General features: G+C 44.4%; 1 protein-coding gene across 1 annotated transcript; it reads left to right on the top strand.

Annotated features, from left to right (window-relative positions):
- Positions 1-1,419: 1,419 nt before the first annotated feature.
- CNN3 (calponin 3) lies at positions 1,420-21,197 on the top strand. The gene is made up of 7 exons (XM_015870296.1): positions 1,420-1,593; positions 16,243-16,364; positions 16,822-16,888; positions 18,042-18,179; positions 18,634-18,750; positions 19,439-19,585; positions 20,088-21,197. The coding sequence occupies exons 1-7, from the start codon at positions 1,537-1,539 to the stop codon at positions 20,433-20,435; spliced, it is 996 nt and encodes a 331-aa protein (XP_015725782.1). The 5' UTR covers positions 1,420-1,536; the 3' UTR covers positions 20,436-21,197.
- The last annotated feature ends 1,680 nt before the right edge of the window (positions 21,198-22,877 follow it).

Here is a 22,877-nt window from a genome sequence, read left to right on the forward strand (position 1 = left end):
CCAGGATGAAATTCACCAGATGAGCCCTCGCACATCACCCTCCAAGAGCCATACTGGTAAATGAACTCCCATCATACTGTATGGCTCTACCCAGCAACCTCCGTCCTTCAGAGAAACCATCCAGCTCCTCCCCAGCTGAGCCTGATAATTAAATCCAGGCACTTCATCAGGATCAGATGGGTAGGAAAGAGAAGATCCTTCCCTGGCCAGGCCCGGCTGCAGTCGCCCCATTACATGGCCTCTGCCACTGAGCCGAGTGCAAATAGAAATGAGTATTTGATAGTTTTCCCTTGAGCCACATTAATTCTATAGATTATGGTGGAATTACACAAGGGATAATTTAGGCTTGGGAAGTTTAATAGGACTACACATATGCTTACAATAATTCATGTGCAAGAATGTGAGATTATAGTCCATGTTTCCAAGAAAACAGATTGTGTCTCCTTGTGGCTCGTTCCTGCCGGTTTCCAGCTGAAGTCATCGGCACACGTTTATGATATTACATGTGGTTGCTGAAGAAGTTATTACAATGTCACAAAGAGGATTATGATTTCAGGTGGGGAATAATTCTTGTACAAATCCTCTTTCCATACAAACAGCCCTGGTAATAAAGAATGTGGAAAAATAGGGCAAAGATAAGAGATTTAAACATAATGAGCCAGATTGCCCCGCACGCCGCAGCTGCTTTGTACCGAGCTGTACGTCGGCTTTGTGTTGTCGGAGGGATGCCGTGCAAAATGCGCTTCTAACCGCGCTCAAAGGGCTGGTTCCCTTTTTGTTCCTCACTGCGGGCACTGCAGCGCTCACCCAAAGGCTGTGAGCTGTCCTGGCGGCCCGTGGGTGTCAGAAGAACCGCACCGGACGGCAGCTGTGCCCCATCAGATGAGGCAAAAGTAAAAACTGCGAGTGATTTAAGCGTAATTTAAACCTGGTCGACCAACGAGAAAATACCGCCCCGTGCTTCTGTGTGCTGCTCATCAGGAACGTTTTATTTCGGACTGGATGTAACGTGTAATTTCTGGGCTCATCTCGCCGTCGGTACGTGCCCGGCAGCTCCCGAGCCGCAGCCCGGCTCCAGCCGCAGCCCAGGGCGCCGCGGAGCCCCCGTTTTCCTCGGCCCGTCCTTTTCCTTTCCCCACGGGGAGCTCCGCTTTCTCTAACGCGGAGCGGCCCCGCTTCGGCAGCCCCCGGCCCACACGTGGTAGGCATTACCGGCCACGCCGCGGCTCTCGGTGGCGGCGGATTCCTTCCCGTTGACGTCTCCCGACCCCTCCGCTCTCATCCCGCTCCCCCCCAAGCGGCGCCCGCCCGCGGCGCGTCGTTGTCGGGGCGGTCCCGGCGCCCCCTCCCCGTCCGTCCCGGGAGGGGCTCCGTCACCTCGCTCCGCGATTGGCGCTCGGGCGGCTCCAACGGCCGCGGGGCCGGGCCGCGAGGGAGGGACTAGAACTTTCCGCGGCCGCGGGCGGACTCTCGCCTCAACCCGCCGCAGCGAGCGCCCGCCGCCAGCGCCCCGAGGCAGCGGGGAGACCGCGGAACATGACCCACTTCAACAAGGGGCCCTCTTACGGGCTGTCCGCCGAGGTCAAGAACAAGGTACGGCCGGTACAAGGCGAGCCCGCCTTTGTCCGGGACTTTGTCCGGGACGATGCGCGACCGCGCGGGGAGCTGGGCTGCGGCGGGCGGGGCCCGACAGCCCGCGGTACGGCCGGGGGGAGCCGCTCACCGCCGCCACCGGGACGGCGCTGCTCCTTGGGGCGTCGTTCGGAGCGCGGCGGAACGTCGGCGGGGCCGAGCCGCGACGCGAACGGAACGGCCGCATCGGCTCCCCGGGCACTGAGGCGGAGCCCCGCGTCCCGGCCCGAGGAACGAACCCGAGCCGGGCCGGGGGCAGCGGGCGGTGGGCGCCGCCGAGCCGCAGGGCCGGGCCGCCCCCCGCGCCGCGCATTCCATCCGCATGACATCATGGGCACGGGCGGTGCGGCCAATCGGCGGCACGGCGCACACTGCGCGCATTGTCTGCCCGCCGCCACGCCCCGACCGCGGGGCACAAAGGCGCGGGGGGGGCGGCCGCGATGGGTCCGGAACGTCGGACGGTCCGAACGCGCGTCACGGGCAGCGCCGCCGTTTAAAAAGCAGAAGCGCCCCTGGGCAGCCCGGGGTGAGCTGAGCTGAGCTGTGTGTCTGCTCCAGGCAGGAGCCCTCAGCACGATGCTCCAACTGTGCATCTCCCACATGGCGTCAGGCCTCGGCGGCTCCTTGACCTCGCTCTGCTCGTGGCTGAGTCAAAGGGGAAGGAGAGCAGAAAGTACCACCTGCGGTATCAAAATCAATGTGCAGAGTGCCCAGCTGGCCGTGCTGAGGCCGTTCCCAGTGCAACATTGGGCTGTGCCCACACAGCAGGGTGGACAGCGCAGCGAGACAGCGAGGTGTGCAATTCTGCCCCTGACTTGGGAAGGATGGAAATGCTGTTCTGCTTTGAAAACAAATTGACAGAATCACGTAGGCCTAACAGCAGTGCCTGTAGGAAGGCAGGGTGAGAAGTTCTTTGTCCTTCCTTGCAGTTTCTTATTGCCAGCAGCTCCCGTAGGGCCTCCTAAGAAGGGTTCCTGGAGTGTGATGCTGATGGAAGACTCAAAGCCACCCCACCAATAGAAGGGCCTCGTGCTTCACCCTGTGGGGTGTCTGCTGTGGGTGTCAGCTGCAGGCTTTCACTGCTCCCCTCAGTGTAGGTGTAGGGAGGGAGGCTCTGTGGGCAGAGCTGCTGGTGTGCAGGCTTCTTCAGTGCTGGAAACATCAGTGCAGAACAGCCACAAGTTGTTCACGCACATGAATTCATCTCTTAAAAAACAATCCGGAAGAAAATAGCTTTGAACTTTGAGAATGTTGTTTTTACCGTAACAAATCACATTTCAAAACATTACAATACAAACAGATCCACCGCATCCCTCCTCGCTGGAGTTGCATAGCTCTGTGCCTGGCTGTGTTGTTTCCCTCAGTCCAGAGCACTAGACATGAACAGCTCTTTAAAGACCAGAAGTTCCTTTTTTCAGCTCCTGCAGTGCCATAAATCAAACACTGGAGGAAGGAAATCCATTTTCCAGCTCCTGGTGGACCCAGGAGCACAGTGGACGCTGCCCATGTCAGATGCCCATGTCAGAAGCGTTTGGTGCCAGCCCCAGCAGTTTCCCCTGCAGAAGGCAGACGTGCTGATAGCTGGGCTGAGCAGAAAGCTGACTTGGTTTTAGTTTACACCCCAGATTCCATCTTCAAACCCTTGCTCAGTTTGGTGTTGGGGCTTTTTTACATACTCTTTTTTTTTTCCCTCTTGATGCTCCACCCCTCTGTTGTTTTTCTCTTTACCTGGGCTGACTCCAGGTGCCTGCTCCTCCCTCCTTCCCCTCCACCCATCGATGGGATCTGTGCTGGGTGCCCGCCAGGAGGAAGCTGTCTGCAGGAGTGGGCAGAGCAGGGCGAACCCTTTGAAGTTGATTCCTTGTTTACCTGAGATCACAGAGGAGACTTGATCCCAAACAAATATCAGCAAGGAGCCTTTTAAGCTGATTTAAATTGATAGTAGTAGCAATAAATAGTTTTTTTTTTCCTAAGAAACGAGGCAGTGTCTGCAGCACCCCACGGTCAGCGTAGCTTGAGATGATAGCAGTATAAGTAGAGCTGCAGGCTGCTGTTGCAGTAGCTGCTTACAGCTAATGTACAGTGGAGGTGAGGGGGTTGGCAGAAGGTCTGGACTCACTTCCAGTGGCAATGGGGAGGGGGGTGGCAGGAGGTTCAGTGGCATTGTCCTGCTGGGTAGGGCTGGGAGCAAACAGCAGTGGGCTGGAGTGGAGTTGCTCAGCTGCTTCCTCCCACTCTGCCCTTCCTGTCAGCACACAGCAGGGCACTGCCCATCTGCGCCCTCCTCTCACCTCCTGGTACTGCCTGCTCCATCACTGCTTGTGTGTGAGGGAAGATGGGCAGAGTAAGGGGTGTGTGGAGTTAAACCTTTGCCTGGCAATTGGCTGTCTCTGACTCTGGTCTCCATCATTCCTTCTGCACTGTCACCTTCAGGAAACCAGCCCAGGTCAGGACCGCTTCCAGCACGTTTGATGACCAGAGTAGCTGGAAGGAGTCATTGCAGCAGTGCTGGAGGAGAAAGGGACAGCCTTGTAACTGGAGGCCAGCAGGCAGGGGAACGCTGGGAACAAAATGCCATCCTGCTCCCCTTCTCACGGCAAACAGAAGCTGTCTGGTATAGAGCAATGTCTGTGCTCTGTGAGACCAGCCAGGCCTAGGTGCAGGACTGTGTTCTTTCTGAAACCGCTGAGGAGAAAATTATTATGGTGTTTTATTTGCTCTAGGACAAATAAAACCACATTTTTTTTCTTTGTCCAGGAGTTAACATTTTTACAGATATTTAACTGGGAACCAAGTTCAGATGGTTATACCTTTCAGGTTCTTTACGTCAGTGATTCATAGAATCATGGAGTCATAGAATAGCCTGGGTTGAGAAGGACCTCAAAGATCATTTAGATTCAACCCCCTTGCCATGTGCAGGGTCGCCAAGCACTAGTCCATGCTGCCCAGAGCCACATCCAGCCTGGTTTTGAATGCCTGCAGGGGTGGGGCATCCACAGCCTCCTTGGGATTCAGTGGCAGCTAGGTGACGTGCTGAGTATAGTTGGCCTGCAAGGTCCTCTCCTTCCTCTTCATAGCCTTCCTTTCAACATAGAAATAATACCATTTTCCTTTTTAAAAAGCATTACTGAAACAAACTGTTTCAACTGCACACTTATTTTTCCCCTTCCATGCTTTGTATTTGCTATTTTCCTTTAGGAAACCTCTAGGTTTGCTCACTGAGTTTCTTTTAGAAACCTTCTATAAGCGTATTTGCTGCTGCTGAAGTGATTTTCTACTCACATTATCTAGAATGACATAATAAAAGTGAAGGATAAGGCAATAATGAGGATCAGGGCGATGAGCACTTAGCTGTCAGAGCACAGGTGGTGATAACAGACCATTGGGTTTCTGCATTGCCATTCTCTTATGGAACAGTCTGACTTTTATTTTAAATAATAGCTTTAATGTACAAGTTCTGAATTAAATGCAGGTGTTTAGTTTAAAATAAAATCAGACTCTATGACCTTTATATATTAAATATGTTTTCACAGTTTGTCACCTGGAGAGTAAATGAAAAATCCAGTTTTTTGATGCAAACTCTCTGAAATACTTCAATAGAAATAAATATGCTGAGAATGAGGAAGCAGCAAAAGGGCTTTAAGGGATCAGACACCAAACTCCATTTTGTTCCAGTTAATTCATAGATTCTGATAGTTGCTTCTAGGTCTTGAAGTGACTATTTACTAGTTAGCTATCGGTCTCCCCATGTGTAGGACTGCAGTGTTTCTCTTTGTGCCCAATCTCTGCATGTTTTTCCAAAGAACTGTGAAAATTTTCCAGCTGCCTTCAGGCTTTAGTAACAGCTCTGCCCTTCAAATTCACTACTCAGAACTTTCTTTTTCTATTGGTTTTCTTCCAGAAATCTCAGAGTGCTAATCTTAAGCATCTCTGGTTTTGTTGGGTTTTTTTTAATATCTGTTCACAAACCTCCTTCATAATTATGATGTACAAAGATAAAAGGAACACTGAACATTTCCGTGATAGCTTTAGAGAAGAAATCTGTAAACCAGAGACATCGAAAGCACTTGAAGTAAGAAGAGAACGGCACTTAATGGCATGGTTTTGATAACAAAGTCAACACGAAAGTGTTTACCATCCATAGCTGTTCCATGGCTGTTAGGTACCACTTAAAATACATGACAGTATTCTTCTTTCACTTCCAAGTCACATGTTTGCCCCTTTCTGGACAGAAATCCTCATGTATCTAAGCATCCTGGGAGTGCAGAGTTCTCACACCAATCAAGGTTTTAAAGTAGGAAGGTCTTCTGGCAGTTGGGAGTCTTCACTGTGCTCTCACTATTCATTTGCACCCTTTGCTGTCTGTCTGTGGCTCTGTCTCCTCATGTCTGACCCACTGGCTGTTCCCCTACTCACCGGCTCAGACAGGGCTGCTCTCCTGAGCACGTCGTCAAGTGCAGGTTTCTCACAGCAGTATTAACACTGACACAGCAGTAAGCAGGCCTGCTAACAGGCACAAACCAACAGCGGTGACACCTGTGTAGCTGATGGTCAGTCTGTACTTAGTCTCTTTGATAGCAGAAGACATGCCTTGCCATGGAAGCATTTCCCTTGCCAGCTGACAGGGATGTGGGCACCTGCCACCCAGCATCTGGTCTCTGCCCCCCAAGCTGCCCTGCATGTGGCATTGCTGCTGGCTCTGCAGACAGGCCAGCCTCATGACAGCCAGCAGTGATTGCTGTAAACGATGTCATAAGGGTCATTTTCTTCTTCTCAGTGGTGTAAGTCCCCAGTGATCCTTGGCATGTCATCATCATGTTGACAGTTGTCTCTTGGAGCCCTGACATGTTTTACAGCTTGCCTGGAACAGTCTCAAGCAGGAGCTCTTGAGCCATAAGCCTGGTATCGCTGTTGAGTGTAAAGCCCCACGCCATGGCTGTGATTTCGCAAGTGAAGCCCCACGCCACGGCTGTGATTTCACAAGCATGTCTTGGCTTACCACATCATTGCAGGGAGGAAGGCGATGACTGGCAGCACACAGCCAGGGTCCAGCTCCTGAGCAGCGGGGCTGAGGAGGAACCAGGCAGGCTGCAGGAAACATCAGTGGGGATTCTCGCTGGGAGATCGCGTCCTGCTGAAGCTGAGGCAGTGCTTTGGCTGTGCCTTTAGTGTCACAGCTCTGTTCATTTATAGAATGAATTACAGCAACCTTATTTCTGCTGGATCCATCAACTTCTTAGTATAGCATCTATTAGCAGTAGAAAAATACAACGCTTGCTGTTGTTAATGTTTAAATTCTGTATCCTTCTACAGCCAGAACAGCCCTGAGGACAGCAAATCAAATCTGCATGGAGTCATGGTGATTAAATGGGATTAGCAGTCTCAGAAAATGGAAAACTTTAAGTTGCATTTGAGCAACATGTGCTCGTTTAATACGTACAAATGATTTTGGTTTCTTTTTGTGTGGTTTCAGAGTTAGTTTGAAATTTGGAGAGAGTGACCCTGTTATATTCCCTGTTATATTCCCCGTGCTCAGTCAGTACCGTATGGAGGCAGATGGACGCGTGCATGCGTTGTTTCAGGACAATGGCACATCAGTGAGTTTTTTCACCTAGCCTCCCTCTCTAAGAATATTAATTCAGAGGCATTTTCTTGAGCTATGATTTGCCTTGGAGAGTAAAGGATAGAAACTTCTCTGTGTTCAGAGCTGCTGGCTTCTGTAGCTGTGTAACACCATATACACTGTGCATCTGACACATCCTTTTAAGGAAAACTTTTTAGAGATTCCCATCCCCTACGGAATGGTACAGGAAAGGCCTTCAGTAAAAATGGGCCCAAGGCCAGGACACGTAGGGCAATTTGAAACAGATTTTTTCTAAGTGAGATCATGTGAAAATCCTTCTTTCCTCTGTAAGAGGGACTCTTTCGCTTAAAAATGCTTTTCGTAACTCTTTGATTCTAAACAACTGTTAACTGTATGGCTATATCCAGCAGCAGCGTTCTCTTCTGGTAAATACTTCTGGTTTTGCAGCATTGCCTCAGCAATGTATGTTGTCTCCATTTAGCTGGATTGAATTACTCAATGTTCTTCCTCAGCAGTTGTGACTTCCTTCAGGTAGGCAGTTCTGGGCTCTTATTTTCTTAAAATGAACAAACAGGTAAACGCCAAACTCTGCCAACCTCTTGTTAGTTCTTAGAGCGGTGCTGAGTTGAGTAGCTATGGGCAGACCTAACGACAGCTCCCTGCTGCCTTTATAAAGCCTTCTCTCCCCTGAGGCAGACACTGTTCTGGCATCTCCTTGCCTGTTTTCTTGCTGTTCTGAAAGGATTTCATGAGGGTGGGATCTGAGCTGCTGTGCCGAGGGCTGCAGGAGCACAGTGTGATTCCAGACTTACCTCCCCAGCTCACCCAGCTTGGATAGGGCTCCTATGAAAGCTTCACATGGCTTCCCTGCTAACAAAGATCTCTCTTGCTACATTGTTTATCTGTCAATATTTCCACTGCTACAGCCTCCTATTTACAGACAGATAGTTTGAATTTATTCTTGGTTATGCCTGAATGAGACTAACTTCCTTGAAAAGTACTTTCCTGTTGTCTCTGATCAGTTGACTGAACACTAGAAGTCTTGCAAGCAAGAGCCAAGGTGCAGAAGACAAATGGATGCAGGCAGCATTTGCTTGCTCCCAGCTGCTTGACCAGAGGCAGCTCTGCCCTAATGGTGAGTGAGAAGCCCTGCAGAGCCCTCCCTGCAGCAGCACAGGGCAGCATTGCCCTGCACTGCGCTCCTGAATTAACTGCAGTTAAACTGCAGCTTATGTTGTCGTAACGTAACGTTACATTGTCCAGAGTTCTGGATGCTGTGTATATGTGCATCCTTCCCACCCCCAGCAGCACTAACTACTGATATCCTGTGGCAGCGATGAGGTTGTATGGTCTGTGCCAGTCACTTTGGGCAAAAGGAGTTAGCAGGAAGCTCCCAGTGACAGTGACTGTTAAATACAATCTGTTACATGGTCAGTGAGGATCAGTAACTGCCTGGTTTTGGTGCAAAATCTCTCTGCTCGTGGTAGGTTTACATCAGTTGGCCAGAAGGAAACTGCAGAAATAAGTCAAGGAATGTGTTTTGCTTGTGCAGATAAGTCTGCAGGTATTTTCATAAGGCTTCAGCTTCTGTAAAACCATAGTCTTTAACTTTTTAAAGCTTCTTCGTATAGTAGTCATGCATTTTGCGTGATTAATTACGTATGTATCTAGACTAATCTTCATTTGTATTCTTAGCTGATTCCAACCTTTTTATGCCGTGTTCTGTATGTATGATGTGAGAAGAGATGGATTTGGATAGAGATGCAAATTTGGTTAGATGCCAGAAGAGTAAGTAAAGCAAAGGAATTAAAATAAGTGTACTTGGGGTAGTTTTCTTTACAAAATAAAGAATTTCCATTTAAGATTATTTCTGTCTCTAGAGAAGTAAATGAGCCATTTCAGGGCAGCGTTTCCAGGCTGTCACCTGCTGGGAACTTTGTCCCAGCACAGACAGTAGAGAAACACATATTTTCCTGATGAATATTTGTTGTGGGTGCCTCAGTGAGCCCACTCAGAAGCACCCTGAGGCTGCCTGGACCTAAACTTCAGCAGCCTGACAGCACCCACACAGTTGTTGTTGCTGTTACTGATAGTGTGCTGTGCTCTGATTTATGTTGTATCACAGGTCAGTAATATTGGGCAGGACTCTCAAAAGCAAGGAGGATCTGCTCTCAAGAAGTTACAGGCTTTATACGTTGTGCGGGATCAGTGCTGCTCTAGCTGAGGGGAAACTTTATATTCTTAGGCTTTTTGTGTAATGACTGTGCAGTGATTTCATAAAATCATAGGGTCACCAAGGGTGGATAGACCTCCAAAACCATCCAGTCCAACTATCTACCTCCCACCACCATTTCCCCGCTACACCACGTCTCTTAGTACAACATCTGAATGTTTCTTCAACACTGGAAATTTTTCCTAATATCCATCCTGCACCTACCCATTATTTCAAATTATCTTAGATAATGGGCAGTGATTATTACTCAGAGTTTCTTTGCAGGATACGATTTAAGTATTCTGCAATATACAGAGTAAATAACGCAACGCAAAGGGACTCCGTATCAAGAAGAATGCGTGCTGACAGGAGCAGATGTTGCTGCAGTTGGAAGCAGAGCTGACTGCTAAGGAGCCACAGAGACCTGTGACTGTGACAAGAAAAAATAACATGAATGTGAGGAAAAACTGTGAAAACAAATGAGAGTGGGAGAGCTGCAGAAGTCCCAACAACACAGAACAACTGGGAACCAGTTCAGTCTGAGGGCAGGCACAAATCTAAGTTGTTAGAGCAGTTGGAGGGAAGATGTGGGAACATCCTGACTGGTCTGTGAGCAGGCACAAAGTCCTACTGCACAGCTGTGGAGCAGAACCATCTGCTGCTCTGGCAACAAACAAGCCCTGCGTGCCCACAGGTGCCTTGGGCAGGAGAGGAATGGAAACTGCGTGGCATGGCTTGCTTTTAATTCTCAGAGCTTAAGCTACTGCACGTGTAAGTAATGCCAGGGAATTTGGATTAATTCTCACCCATCTCTCTTTTAAAGATTGTTCTGATCTACAGAGAAAACAGTGAAATGTTGCTGAGTTATCAACTATGCTACAAACAACAAAAAATGACCATTTAATATTAAGCAAAATGGATACAGCTGTAAAAAAAATCCTTTTCTTCACGTGCTTCCTGGTCCCTGGAGCACAGTGTGCCACATGTGCCACATGCTGGCCGTGTAACCCCTGCAGTGCGGGCATGCAGCCTGCGGCATAAGGGAGAGCTTCAGAAGCACTACCAGCTGTTGTAAGGTGATAGGTGACTTTAAAAGCTTTATCCTTTATAACTGCTTTCTAATTACTGAGTTGTGTGTTTGTTAGCCTCAGTGACTTGTAAAACCTACACAGTGTGTTTAAGCTTTATCTTGAAAAAGTGTTACAGCATTTTTCCAGAGTAGCAGCAAGATAGCTGAACTCTTCAACTGGAGATTTGGCACAGGTGTCGCTTTTAATGTACAGTGTGTACTGTGTAATTTGGAAAAGATTAGTATGAAAGGACAACTGAAAGTCCATATGAGATCATTTATGGTGTGAAATACTGGCTAACATCTCTCCAACTCAGCACGCTACGGCACACTGAGCAACTCTAATGATCTGCCTGTGGCCCTTGAACTTTGAAACAAAGGCAAAGTTACCTTCGCAAGGAATCCATACACTTGACAAATAAGTCTTGTATTAAGTTGGGGGGAGGGTCTGTATGCTTTAAGAGGAGTCCTACCTGCACAACACAAGATGGGAAGATCAGAGTTCCAAGAATCCTGAATTCTCTGTTTGCCAAAATAAACATTATGAGAAGGCAGGGGTAGTATCAAGTGCTGCAAGAAGCGTCAGTGTAAGATATCACCAAGGAATATTTCATCCCACATCTAAGGAATTGTGAAGTCTGTGGAGGAATCAGGTTTTACTCAAGGACTCAGGCCTAATGTGGATATTGGCATAAATATACACGTATCAGATTGCTTAGCATTGTCTGTGTGTGACATTCAGAGATGAAACTTGGCATTGGAAACAGGAATTGCCTAGTAAAAGGCAGGAAGGACCGACTTAGTGGTGCCCTAAGTTCTAAAGCCAGTCCTGCTCCTCCCCTCCTTCCACTCCACAAAGGAAAAAACAAATCTAGGCAACAAAAGCCAAAAGACTTCCACCTGTAAGACTGAAGCGCATGAATTTTAGGTAGTAAAGTGCTTACTTTAATCTATCTGTAATAAAAGGTGGCAGGAGAAGAGATTTTAGTTTTATTCCATACTGCATTAGTAAATCTGGGTTTTGCTTGTTCCTCTGCATCACTGATGAGGCAGTCTTCTGTCCTGGCTCTACAGGGCAGACACTATAGCAGCAGAAGCACATAAGCATCTGAAACAGATTTGGTAAATTACAATTTATATTCTTAATACAACTTTAATGTATTATTGAATGTATGTGAAGCTCAGGAAAAAGTCAAAGGTATTGTCTGTGATCTCATCTGGTGCAAAAGAGTCAAGCTCGGAATGTTCTCATAAAGCATGCAGAAATTGTCCAAATTTCAACCTCCCATCCCAACAATTCAGACACAGTGGGAGTGTTTTGCAGAGATGTAACTGAAGCATTTTGTACAGCTTGAGTTGAAAACAAGTGGGTAATTTTTAATTCATTTTGCACATTAAGTGAAGACAGTCCAAAAAGCATTGAGCCATTTTTCTGCAGCCTCTTCTTGTGACTTACAGTAGCAAGGTAACATATAATGTTAGTCTTCCAAAGGCTACCTGTTCTGAAACTATGACATTTCCACTTAAAATTAATGCAGAATCCTTGTCTTTCTGTTAATTGCCCAATTTTACATAGCTTTTTCTGTACTGAAACAGAAGCCAACTCTTCACACTACAGACTGGCCTAGCAGTCAGGGGCTTGTTAGCTGGCAAGTGACACCACTTCTTCCCACAACCGTGGAGCACTTCTGGCTTTGACCACTTGTCTTGAGACTTTAGTCTCAGAGAGATTTCTGTCAGCTACATCTGTACCTCAGAAACATCTACAAGAGCAGCAGCATCTATAGCCTTATGCATCCTTCAAGATTTCTCAGAACCAAATAAGGAAATTTAAAGTTGGCATCCTGCTATCTGGTCTTAAACCACATTTAAAATGTTTATGTCCACTGCAACAATTTGATCTTTTCTACGGGGTTCTGATACAGCAGCTTTTTCCAATGGCACTGATGAATTCTTTGAAATGAGCTGCTCAGCTTCCACTTTCATTTCACTAAAAGTGTTTTCTTTTGTGGACATACAAGATTTAAGTATCTGCCATGAAAGTTCAGCATTGGAAAAGATCAAATGATGGCATGTTGAATAGCAGTAATGGAAAAAGCCACAATATTTCATTTATAACAAAGCTTCCAACTTTCCCCTCACAGATAGCAATCAAAGAAATACTGGAATAACTGATAGATAAATGGAAAATATGAAGTATTCCCTAGTTTAATGTTACATAACTTCTAACTGTGTCACTGGGAGTAAAACAGAGCTAAGAACCCAAAGCAAGCAGAACTCCTCCCCTCTGGTAGCACTGACCCAGCGCCTGCCCAGCTTAACTTATCCCTTCTTCATGCTTAGCCTGAACTCTAAATTTCCACATCTTTTATCTTTTCAGATACATTAAGTATAATGCACAAAACCTGCCATGACATCATTGCCCGCCTGTTAAAGACACCAAAGCCTTTGCCATGTTAAAGTCAAACTGCACCATACTGAAGACAATTCAAAAAACACGCAGACTTAACTGTAATACTTGGGTGCCAAAAATGCAAGTTTCCTCATGTGGTTTTTCCCCCTATCTGTAGATAAGCGCAGTAGTGATACCCCCAGGATACTTTAAAACCTCTTGAAAACCTGAGGACTTAAATGAGTGTAAAGTATTCCAACAAAGCAAATATATTCCAAGAGACAGGATGAAATTCCATCAAATCCTTTCCAAATAGCTTAAGCAGTGGGGGTAGTTATTTAGTATTCATCTCATTTGTAATCTCAAATATGGAATGCACTTGATATTAAATGAGGAAAATTTTTGCCATTTTTTGCCTTCATATACTTGCAAAGACAGCCACAAATGCATAAGTGCTGGTGGGACACACTGGTTGACCGCCATGTTCATTTATTGTGAACTGGGGGCAGGAGAAGATGAGTGATCTTTGAAGTGTGTCCCTCGTTGGCATCACCACCAATTTACTTTTCTGCAACATCAGTTTAGGCACTGGTTATTTCCTTACTTATAAAGAGGAAAAGAAGGCAAGTTCAGTTGCAGGATGGCTAAACTATCACTTAGCATTGTCTTTAAGCTAAAGCGAAACAAATCACCTGAATGTTCAGCTACTGTTTCATAACATGTTCAGCTAACGTTCATAACATTTCTAACTGTAACTAAAGAACAGAGGAAGAGACTTGCTCCGGCCCCTCTCTGAACTGTGTGCGTGTTAGAACTGCGATCTTAACGTGGCACAAACTGTCTCCATCCACACAGCCAGCCCCAACCGCCTGCTCTCTGCCAACTGGAATATCAGAATGAACCACACTCTGACCTTCACACAGGTTCTTTTTTTTCCTCAACTTGCCTGCATTTGTGCCTGTAACTTCAGATTTTATCTGCACCCTTTAATAAGGCCTCTGTAGATTCTTCTTCGGTGTGGAATAACAATATGATACTATGTTTTAGACTTTGAGGACCTTTTTCCTTTGCCCAAAATACTTCAAAAAAGAAACAAAACCCTCGGTTACGTTCAGGACTGCAGCTCTTGTGTGAGTTTGGCAGAACTCGAGTAACTTGTTCAGATGTTAATGGGAAGACAGATTCAGGGTGCGATCACACACGCTGTGCTTCCATAGGAAACAAAAATAACCATGAAAACAGTTTGTGAGCTGACTGCCAGGTTAGGAAGGAGAAGGACAATAACCAGCTTCCTCATGGCCATTTTCAAGGGAATGAATCTTTCTGACTGGGGCCCCTTGCAAAAGGAGCTGCCTATTCCATACTGTTATTACGGTCACTAAAAACACAGTAGCGCTGCTTCTGGCACTAAACTAAAGGGCAAGAGGACTGTCTTCTTTTAAAAACAAAAGTGGACACAGATATGGTGGATTTCCCTGTGGAGCTGTGAACTTAACAGTTAACTTTTCTAGTGCATTTCTCGCCTTTTAATTTCAGAAAGATTTTTTAAAAAAGAAAAAACATCACTTTCCTTACACTAGGCAGTATTTATTACTCAAGCTTTCTTCTTCTATGTGAGAAAAGGGAGAGCCAGAGGATGTCAGACCACCACTGGCCTAAGCACCGAGCTACTCAGAGCTATTACAGAATGCGGCACAGTTCTATGCAGTGATCAATAAGGGAATTATCCTGACCTGTAACTTAGGCACCACTGCACTACAGCTGCAAACAGTTCAAGGAAAATAAATGAATTATTTCTCACATCAATTTCTGATGTAAAGCCAGAGGTGCAGGAATTTTCCATTCCCTTACAAGAAAGCAGAGAATGGCATACTGTGTGATTTCTAGTGTGGTCAGTTTGGAGTTGGGGATAGTAATGCTAGCCAAGATGTAGTAATTGCCTCAATCCAAGTAATCCATGTGGGTTGGAACTGACATCTGCAGTAAAAAAATGGTTGCTGATACCTGGCTTTTCTGGGCCCAAGTCTAAGACAGTCTGCATCAAGCCTGAAACTTCAGATCTACGCGTGATTGGGTTTAGCCAAGTTTCCCAGGAGGAACTAAGTGGGGGCCAGCAGGGCTGTCAGCAAGGAGCAGTGCAGGTGCTGCTCAGCCTTAGCAGAGCAGTTCGCTCATCCCCAGCCTTGCTTGCTGTGCAGGGTGGGACAGGCTGTATTGCACACAGAGAAGCTTTGCCAACCTCTGCACCAGTGGAGATTAGTTGTGCCATAAAATCATGTGCTTGGATAATTTGTTCTGTTTGCACAAAAAGGAGCAAGTTATGTAGGACTAAGATTGCCTCCAGTGATGTGAACCCTTTTCTCCAACTTGCCCACGTTGGGAGCATCGCAGAAGTAATGGCTTTAAACCAAAGCAAGTTTGAGCTGCTTTTCAGCATCCTTTGGGTGGGGCAGGGAACAAAGGGCAGAGCTGGGCTTGGCCCCTGCTGTGTGTGCTGCTTCCCACTGACTTGCAGCACGTACAGCAACAACTGACATGCTGAGTGGTAAGGTCTGAGCATCTGGAAAGGGAGTTTTTAAGAGTCACCTTGCTGACAACTCTTGGCCTCTGTTTGATGCTTTGAATTCCAAAGACTGTTGCAGGTTTTCTCAGTAACATAACAGTGCTTTGCAACAACTTTGCAATTAGTACAGGAGATCACTGCTTGTTCCATCTGAGTCTTGCAGCAAACCCAAACAAAAGAGATACATTAGGAATCCTGACTCTTAAATTGAAGAAAAACAACAAACCAAAAAAAAAGCCTTGCCGCCACACACAACCCCCCAAGTCCCCAGGAAGAGAACTGCTGGCGTGGTGGTGACAGGGAAAACCTAACAATCCATCTCCATTAGTCATAATCTAGCTAAAGCAGAAAATCCACTATAATCTTCTTGTAAATAACATCAGATCTATTATGTACAAGTTCCCATCTGGAAATCTGTATTGAAGCAGTAGTGCTGATGGTTTGGAAATCTGCAGTTTTTATTTTCATAACCTGCTGTTTCAGTTGTTACTTGCTGCTGCAGTGCAGCTTCTGTGTAAAATGCATCTTCAGAAATGTTGTTATCCCTCAGCAGCTGTCTATAGTTCTAGCAAATCTTACAGTAGGGAGAGCTGCTCAAGTGCTTCAAAGGAGTATTTACAAATAAACATTTAATAAAGCCATAAACATTACAGTAAAAGGAACAAAAGCACCTGTACTGTGATACCAGAAATACAGTACTGGACAGACACTAGAACATACGCTCTGAAACACTTTGGAAGGAGTTGCAGTTTTTTCTTGTGAAGTAACTTTATGACTGCTTGTGTTACAGATTGCCCTGAAGTATGACCCCCAGATAGAAGAAGACCTGCGTAACTGGATAGAAGAGGTTACAGGCCTGAGCATTGGTGCAAACTTTCAGCTGGGACTGAAAGACGGCATCATCTTATGCGAGTAAGCATTTATCAATTAACCTTATTTCAGCAGTTTTCTACATTTACAGAATACAGATAGACTTTCTGAAAAGTCCCCTTCAAACACATTAACAATGGGAGTCAAAGGTAGCTGATGGTAGGGTGGGAGACAGAAATCATGGAGAGGAGTCAGAATTTAACTCAAATCTCCTTCATATTTCTGCAAAGATTTCTAAATATTTCTGAATGTAACTATGAAGCTCTTTTTTATAATAATGAAATGGCACACAACAATTCTAACAATTCTTGTGACTTGTCTGTTCGAGGTCTCAGACCGAGGTCTGAGCCAGGCACTCTGTATACATAAAAAACCTAACCATTCTGATTAAACTAATGCAACTAACAAACTATAACTGAAAATAGTATATAATGCCTGCAGAGATGGTATAAGGATGAGATATATTGTTTAAGCATTTCCCTTTTTTTCACCTCCCTAGGCTTATAAATAAGCTGCAGCCAGGATCAGTGAAGAAAATTAATCAATCAAAACTAAATTGGCACCAGGTAAAACAAAAAACCAACCCAAAACTATACCTCTAACCCCTCCAACCTCAAAACAGTTCTTTTCCATTAACCAATTTCCTGTGAATATCTATGCTTTAAATCCTGATAGCATCAAGTTTTGCATATGTGTAACAAGATAAATGCACTACAGTTAAGTGAGGTTACTGTGTACGCAAACATCATTTAATAGAAAGCAATTCTAACAGCTAAGATGGCTCGCAAATGGCAGCTGACTATACATGTTTAGTAGTAATGCTTTAGCTAACAAATGAAGTTTCAGGTGGAAGAAGAACATAGAGCCATATAGCAAGGTCTTTTTCAAGTTTAAAGAAAATACAACAAAATCAAAACAAACAACCAAACAAGAACACCTAACTAACAACAATTAAATACACCAGCTATTGGACTTCAGTACACCCAGAGTTGATCGTTATGGGTAGTTTATCTTGCACTTTTTTTTCTTCTTTAAATCCCCACATAACTATTAAAAACAATGTGCCTTTAGAACATGTATCAGAAGGGTTTTTGCCTTTGCTGTTATTGAGCCTAACTTACTGCTACTGTGTTAGTCTCTTGTTTTTACTGTCATTGAACACTAAACACAGTGGAGGACTTTAATATCTCTCATGACTCCAGAAAGAAAGGTGAGATTATCCTTACTTGCACACTCCCCATTATTTTCCAGTTTCTACAGCATACAGTGCTAGGAAAACCCAAAAGCTTGCCTGAATTTATCCAAGTAGGTGAGCAAGACAGTGCCTTCAGACTAGAGGAAATGCTCTTACTACCCACTAAACTGTGTTTTTAATCATCTTACAATCAATTCTTGAAGCTCTGAATTAGGGTTTCTCTTGGAATGAACACAGTTGAGTTTTATCATCAGATCACCCCTCTAATAAATACTGATGGAGAGATGCTGAATAGACAAACTCAGTCTGATTTCTGAAGTCCACATTAAAACTAACAAAAGTAATCTCAGACTCTTCAGTAGTTACTCTTAACCATGCCAACTGAGCTGTTCCATTCCCGCAAGGCAAATAATGTGTAAAAAAAAGCAAAACAAAGCCAACACCAAGAAGCTCCATTTAAACTATTTACTTAGTTTTCAAAATGAAACACTGAATAGAAAACTGGCTTTTTTGTTTCTGTTTAGCTGGAGAACATTGGGAATTTTATCAAAGCGATCCAAGTGTATGGCATGAAGCCACATGATATTTTTGAAGCCAATGATCTTTTTGAAAATGGAAATATGACTCAAGTACAGACTACTCTCGTGGCACTGGCAGGTCTGGTAAGTATTTGTACCTCTGGCACTGGCAGAAGTCCAGCCTATCAAGAGGGGGTATTGTGAGTCTGAGAAACTGCAGAAGTTGCTCTTAAGATGGTAGCTGTGCCCTACCTCGTTCCTTGAGCAAAGGCTTGGAGTTAAGAGTTAGGATTTCTGACCTGCACTAGGGAGGCTCACAAGGGAACATTAATCCCTGCAGATTATCCTTCTCACTCTGACAAAGATACTTAGGTAGCTTCAGAGCGCACATTCAAATAGTGACAGAAATGGTTCTCTCCTCCCACCCCTGACACAGTTTCTCATGAGATAATCCTGCTTGTGGCATCACTTGAAAGCCCAGGAATAGGCACAAAGGTAGCCTGTCCAACAGCCTAGGTCACCATACAGACTGTAAAGGAAGTATTCTGGTCACACACTGCTTAATACTGAATACTCTGTTTTCCTTCTCCCTAAATAGGCAAAAACCAAAGGTTTTCATACTACAATTGATATTGGTGTCAAATATGCTGAGAAACAAGCACGAAGTTTTGATGCAGGAAAACTAAAAGCTGGTCAAAGTGTAATTGGCCTACAGGTAAGTATGAAATTCTTGTTTGCACTTACATTTGAAAACAGCTTTGTTTTGATTAACAGGGATATTTTTAATGGGGAAAAAAAAAAAAAAGACAACAAAAAAAAAAACTCAACCAAACACGGCACTGTTACAGTATATTCTCATCATGGAAGGAGGTGTGGTGTTTTAATTCCTGTAAGCAGTTGATTGGCTTTATATGCTCATGTGACTATCTGTGTTTTTGTGTTTGTTTTAAACCTGCAGTAAGAGCAATAAGGAGGAAAAAATTAGCTAATATTAGCAATATCATCTTGGTCTGTTATGGTGGCTTTAAAAGGAGGCTGAACAAAATTGTACAGTTCCTGTGGCAGACAAGTTCTGGCCGTGACATTGAATCTGTACTGCCCAAGGTAGAAGCTGATGACTGTATTTTTATACACACACACACCTCTATTTCTTACTGCATATGCAGTAGTTGGGCAAATGCCAATCACTGAAATGCCTTGGGATAACCATTACTTTTCCTTTTGAAGTTCACTATGAAGAAGTGGTAACTTATTACAAGTAGTGATCAAGCTAGATGAGAAAAAACACAGCAATTACTTCTTCTGTCAGCCATCCCAGCTAGCAACTGTACTTGTTTCCTTACACTGTCTTGCTGTACAGATAAATCACTTTTTCTGTCCACCTTTTCCTTCTCCCAATAAAGATGGGCACCAATAAATGTGCCAGCCAGTCCGGTATGACAGCCTATGGCACCAGGAGGCACCTCTACGATCCAAAAATGCAAACTGATAAGCCATTTGACCAGACAACAATCAGCTTACAGATGGGCACTAACAAAGGAGCCAGTCAGGTAAGGAGGACTATGCGTGACATTTCCAGAACAGATTCAGCACTCAGCCTGGGCAAGTGAGGAAAGTGCAGCAGCAGTGTCTTGCTGACAACAGCAAGAAAGTACAATTCAGCTGTACTTCTATGCAGTCATTGAAGAACTTAAATTTCTCATCATTAACTGGTATGTTCTGTGCTGGAAATTTTCAAGCATAAAAATGATGTGGTACTTTTAGAATTTCCATCTGGCTGCGTTGTGTCAGAAGAAAACCACAGCTTTGTTTCCAGTACTAACCAAACACAGCAATCACATCTTGGGCACCACCTCAAAGTGTTTTCATTCTAAAGAGGGAAATTAAATTGACCTTTCTGTAGGGTCATTTTATTAGCGAACACTTGCTGCTGTTCAGTTGTGCTTGGATTTGTAGTTTCTAGCACTTCCAGTGAGTTTTACAACTTGTAATAATAAACCTCATAATCACAGCTCCCGACCTTACTGAACCTCTACAATCCTGTTTTACCAGGCTGGTATGCTGGCACCAGGTACCAGAAGAGACATCTATGATCAGAAGCACATACTGCAACCTGTGGATAACTCAACTATTTCATTACAAATGGGCACCAACAAAGTAGCTTCACAGAAGGGAATGAGTGTGTATGGGCTTGGACGGCAAGTGTACGACCCCAAGTACTGTGCTGCACCAACAGAACCCGTCATTCATAATGGCAGCCAAGGAACAGGAACTAATGGGTCAGAAATCAGCGATAGTGATTATCAGGCAGAATATCCAGATGACTATCACGGAGAGTACCAAGATGACTATCAAAGAGATTACCATGGTCAGTACAGTGACCAAGGCATTGATTACTAGAATTGCATCTGAAGTTCAGTATTAGTCCATTATTTTATTCAGTAAGAACGAAACTAGCCTTGTGGAATTGTTACCTGTCTTTCCTACAGACTATACTTAATGTACCTAAAGAAATACTGCCTTACATACATTCCTCTTTTCTTTCTCTGCCCTTTCCCTGTCTAGTTGCCTTTAGTGCTGTAACAGTTGTAGTCTACAGCATAACCAATAACTGCATATGAAGTAAAAAGGAATACTGTGAAAGGGGGAGTGCTCTTGTACAGCCAGGTCTTCTAATAAGGAGCTATGCATTTTTACAATCTACTTAAGTAGGTTTTTATGTACCACATTAAGCCTTCATTTTACATATTTGCAGCTTTTCTGTTTTCCAGATGAAATCAAAGAATTTAATGCTCAAAGTTAAATGTGGTCTTTGCCAATTAAGTCTAAGACATCACATGAGTGATTTAAATCTCATTACTATGTTTTTAAGGCATTGTTTGCTAATGGTAAGTCCTGCATTAGATGTGTGCATTTGTGATTTCATATTCATTCCATTATCCACACTGACCAAACTCTTAGAAATAGTTGTCTTACTAAAAAGGGAGCTTGTACAAAGTCTTGAGCCAACGGAGGTCCCATGTCTGATGGTGCATTTACCTTTTATTGTGCCATAATATATCCATGTAGAAATGCTTTTTCTTCCTTGAACTGTATTTATTGCCACACTTCTCAAACTGATCCCAGTGTATTTTTATAAATAAATATTTTTTCTTAAAGGTATGTAGAAGACCCTGTCTCATTTGTTACGCTACCACTGTTAAAGAGGCAGCATAGAAATTACTCCCAAATCACCACCATCATTGCCTGTCTTAAGGGTAATGTAGAACTGCTGTCTGTTGCAATCCAAGTTCTTTCTTTTCCGCAGGATTTAATCTAACAGCCTAGTAAAAATCTCCTGGGAGTGAGTGACAGTGACTTAACAAGAAAGGAATGTAGCTCCTTCATAGCAGAGTTCACTTCCCCTCTACGTGACTGTGAGATTATGACTAGAGATCCTTCAAAGCTCACAAAATCCCTGCCCTTTTCTCAAGGCAAATGAGGAACTACAGATATTTAATGCTGCCTCTCCTTTGGCCTATAACCTTCATACAATCACTGGGAGAATTCAGAAGACAGAGTATGTAATGAGATACCCAGATCTGCATTTCTGCTGGTCTGTGGTCTGAGTTCATTAGATACTAATAGCAGAACTTTACTCCTAAATGGGAAACACTTTCTTTCTTGCCCGAGTGCAGCAAGGCTGTACTAATTCACCCAGGTTCCTTGCAACAGGAGGAAAAAAAAGAGGGAAAACAAAACAAAACAAAAAAAACAAAACAAAAACTGCTGGAGGGGGGGAATTGCTGTGACTGAATAGAAGATACCTTACAGTTATTTGTTGTGTATTTTAAAGTTATTATATTGATATAAAATGTTTCATGGCTGCAAGTAGTTTGGGTAAAGGCAGGATCTCTTCTGAAAGCCTGAACAATGCCTTCCTACTCCTCCTGAAACCAAAACATACTCAGAACTGCTTGCATGCATTTTTTGTGTATGTATCTGAAAGGAGGCACAAAACACACAGACAGTTTTCAGTGTGCTCATTTCTGTCACTCACTGGGGTACCCAGGGTAACCCTAATTAAACAAGAGCTTGAAGACGACACCAAACAAATACAAACTGCCTTGCTTAAAACTTATTGTGATATGTAGTTTTCCCCTGGTATTCAAATAGCCCCCAACTCCTGTTCTTTAAGAGAAATAATTATAAACATACCTTCATTTCCTCTGAGTCCGGTCACCTGCAGGAAACTGCATCGGTCAGTCCACGGTTCCACACATTATTGGACTGCTCTGCAGGGCAGACACTGCAAATAACTGAGGTGGCTTGGACAGTTATCAGTAGTACTTATGGCATTCACAGGAGCTTTACTTCCAGTCTGCTTTAGTTACCTGACTATGTTATCCTACAGGGAAGAGAACTGCAAGCAGTTCCTGTAAGGGTAATTTATTCTTCAAGCTCAGGTGAGGATTTGTGCCAGGCAGGAATGCTACATTTGGGGGCTGTTGAGATAATTAGTAGCAGAATGTGTATGATTAGGAAATCTTGTGTCACACCTGAAAACTATTTTAGTCAAAAGGACTAATTCAATTAAAAGGTGATGCATTCTGAACTGTCCTCTGAAACTGCAACTGAAAACATGAGATTGTCACAGCTGTAACTGGCTACAATACTGCTTAAATGAAATACACACAAATACAATTTAACTGGGAAATTCATTAACACAAAATAAACTTAGTAAGCATCTAGAAGTCCTTTCTCCATCCAGCACCTGCACTGAAGGCACTGATACTGAATAAGTAATTGCAATGAAAAGAGCCACATAACCTCTGAGACTAGGGATCATTTAGATTGTCCAAC

This window comes from Coturnix japonica, chromosome 8, assembly GCF_001577835.2.
Source record: "Coturnix japonica isolate 7356 chromosome 8, Coturnix japonica 2.1, whole genome shotgun sequence".
Lineage (NCBI taxonomy): Eukaryota > Metazoa > Chordata > Aves > Galliformes > Phasianidae > Coturnix > Coturnix japonica.

What these genes read in the sequence shown, in the direction of transcription:
- CNN3 (XM_015870296.1), top strand. Translation starts at nt 1,537, where the DNA reads ATGACCCACTTCAACAAGGGGCCCTCTTACGGGCTGTCCGCCGAGGTC. An exon ending in CCGCCGAGGTCAAGAACAAG is followed by an intron (nt 1,594 to 16,242) that starts GTACGGCCGGTA and finishes CTTGTGTTACAG; the next exon opens with ATTGCCCTGAAGTATGACCC. An exon ending in GACGGCATCATCTTATGCGA is followed by an intron (nt 16,365 to 16,821) that starts GTAAGCATTTAT and finishes TCACCTCCCTAG; the next exon opens with GCTTATAAATAAGCTGCAGC.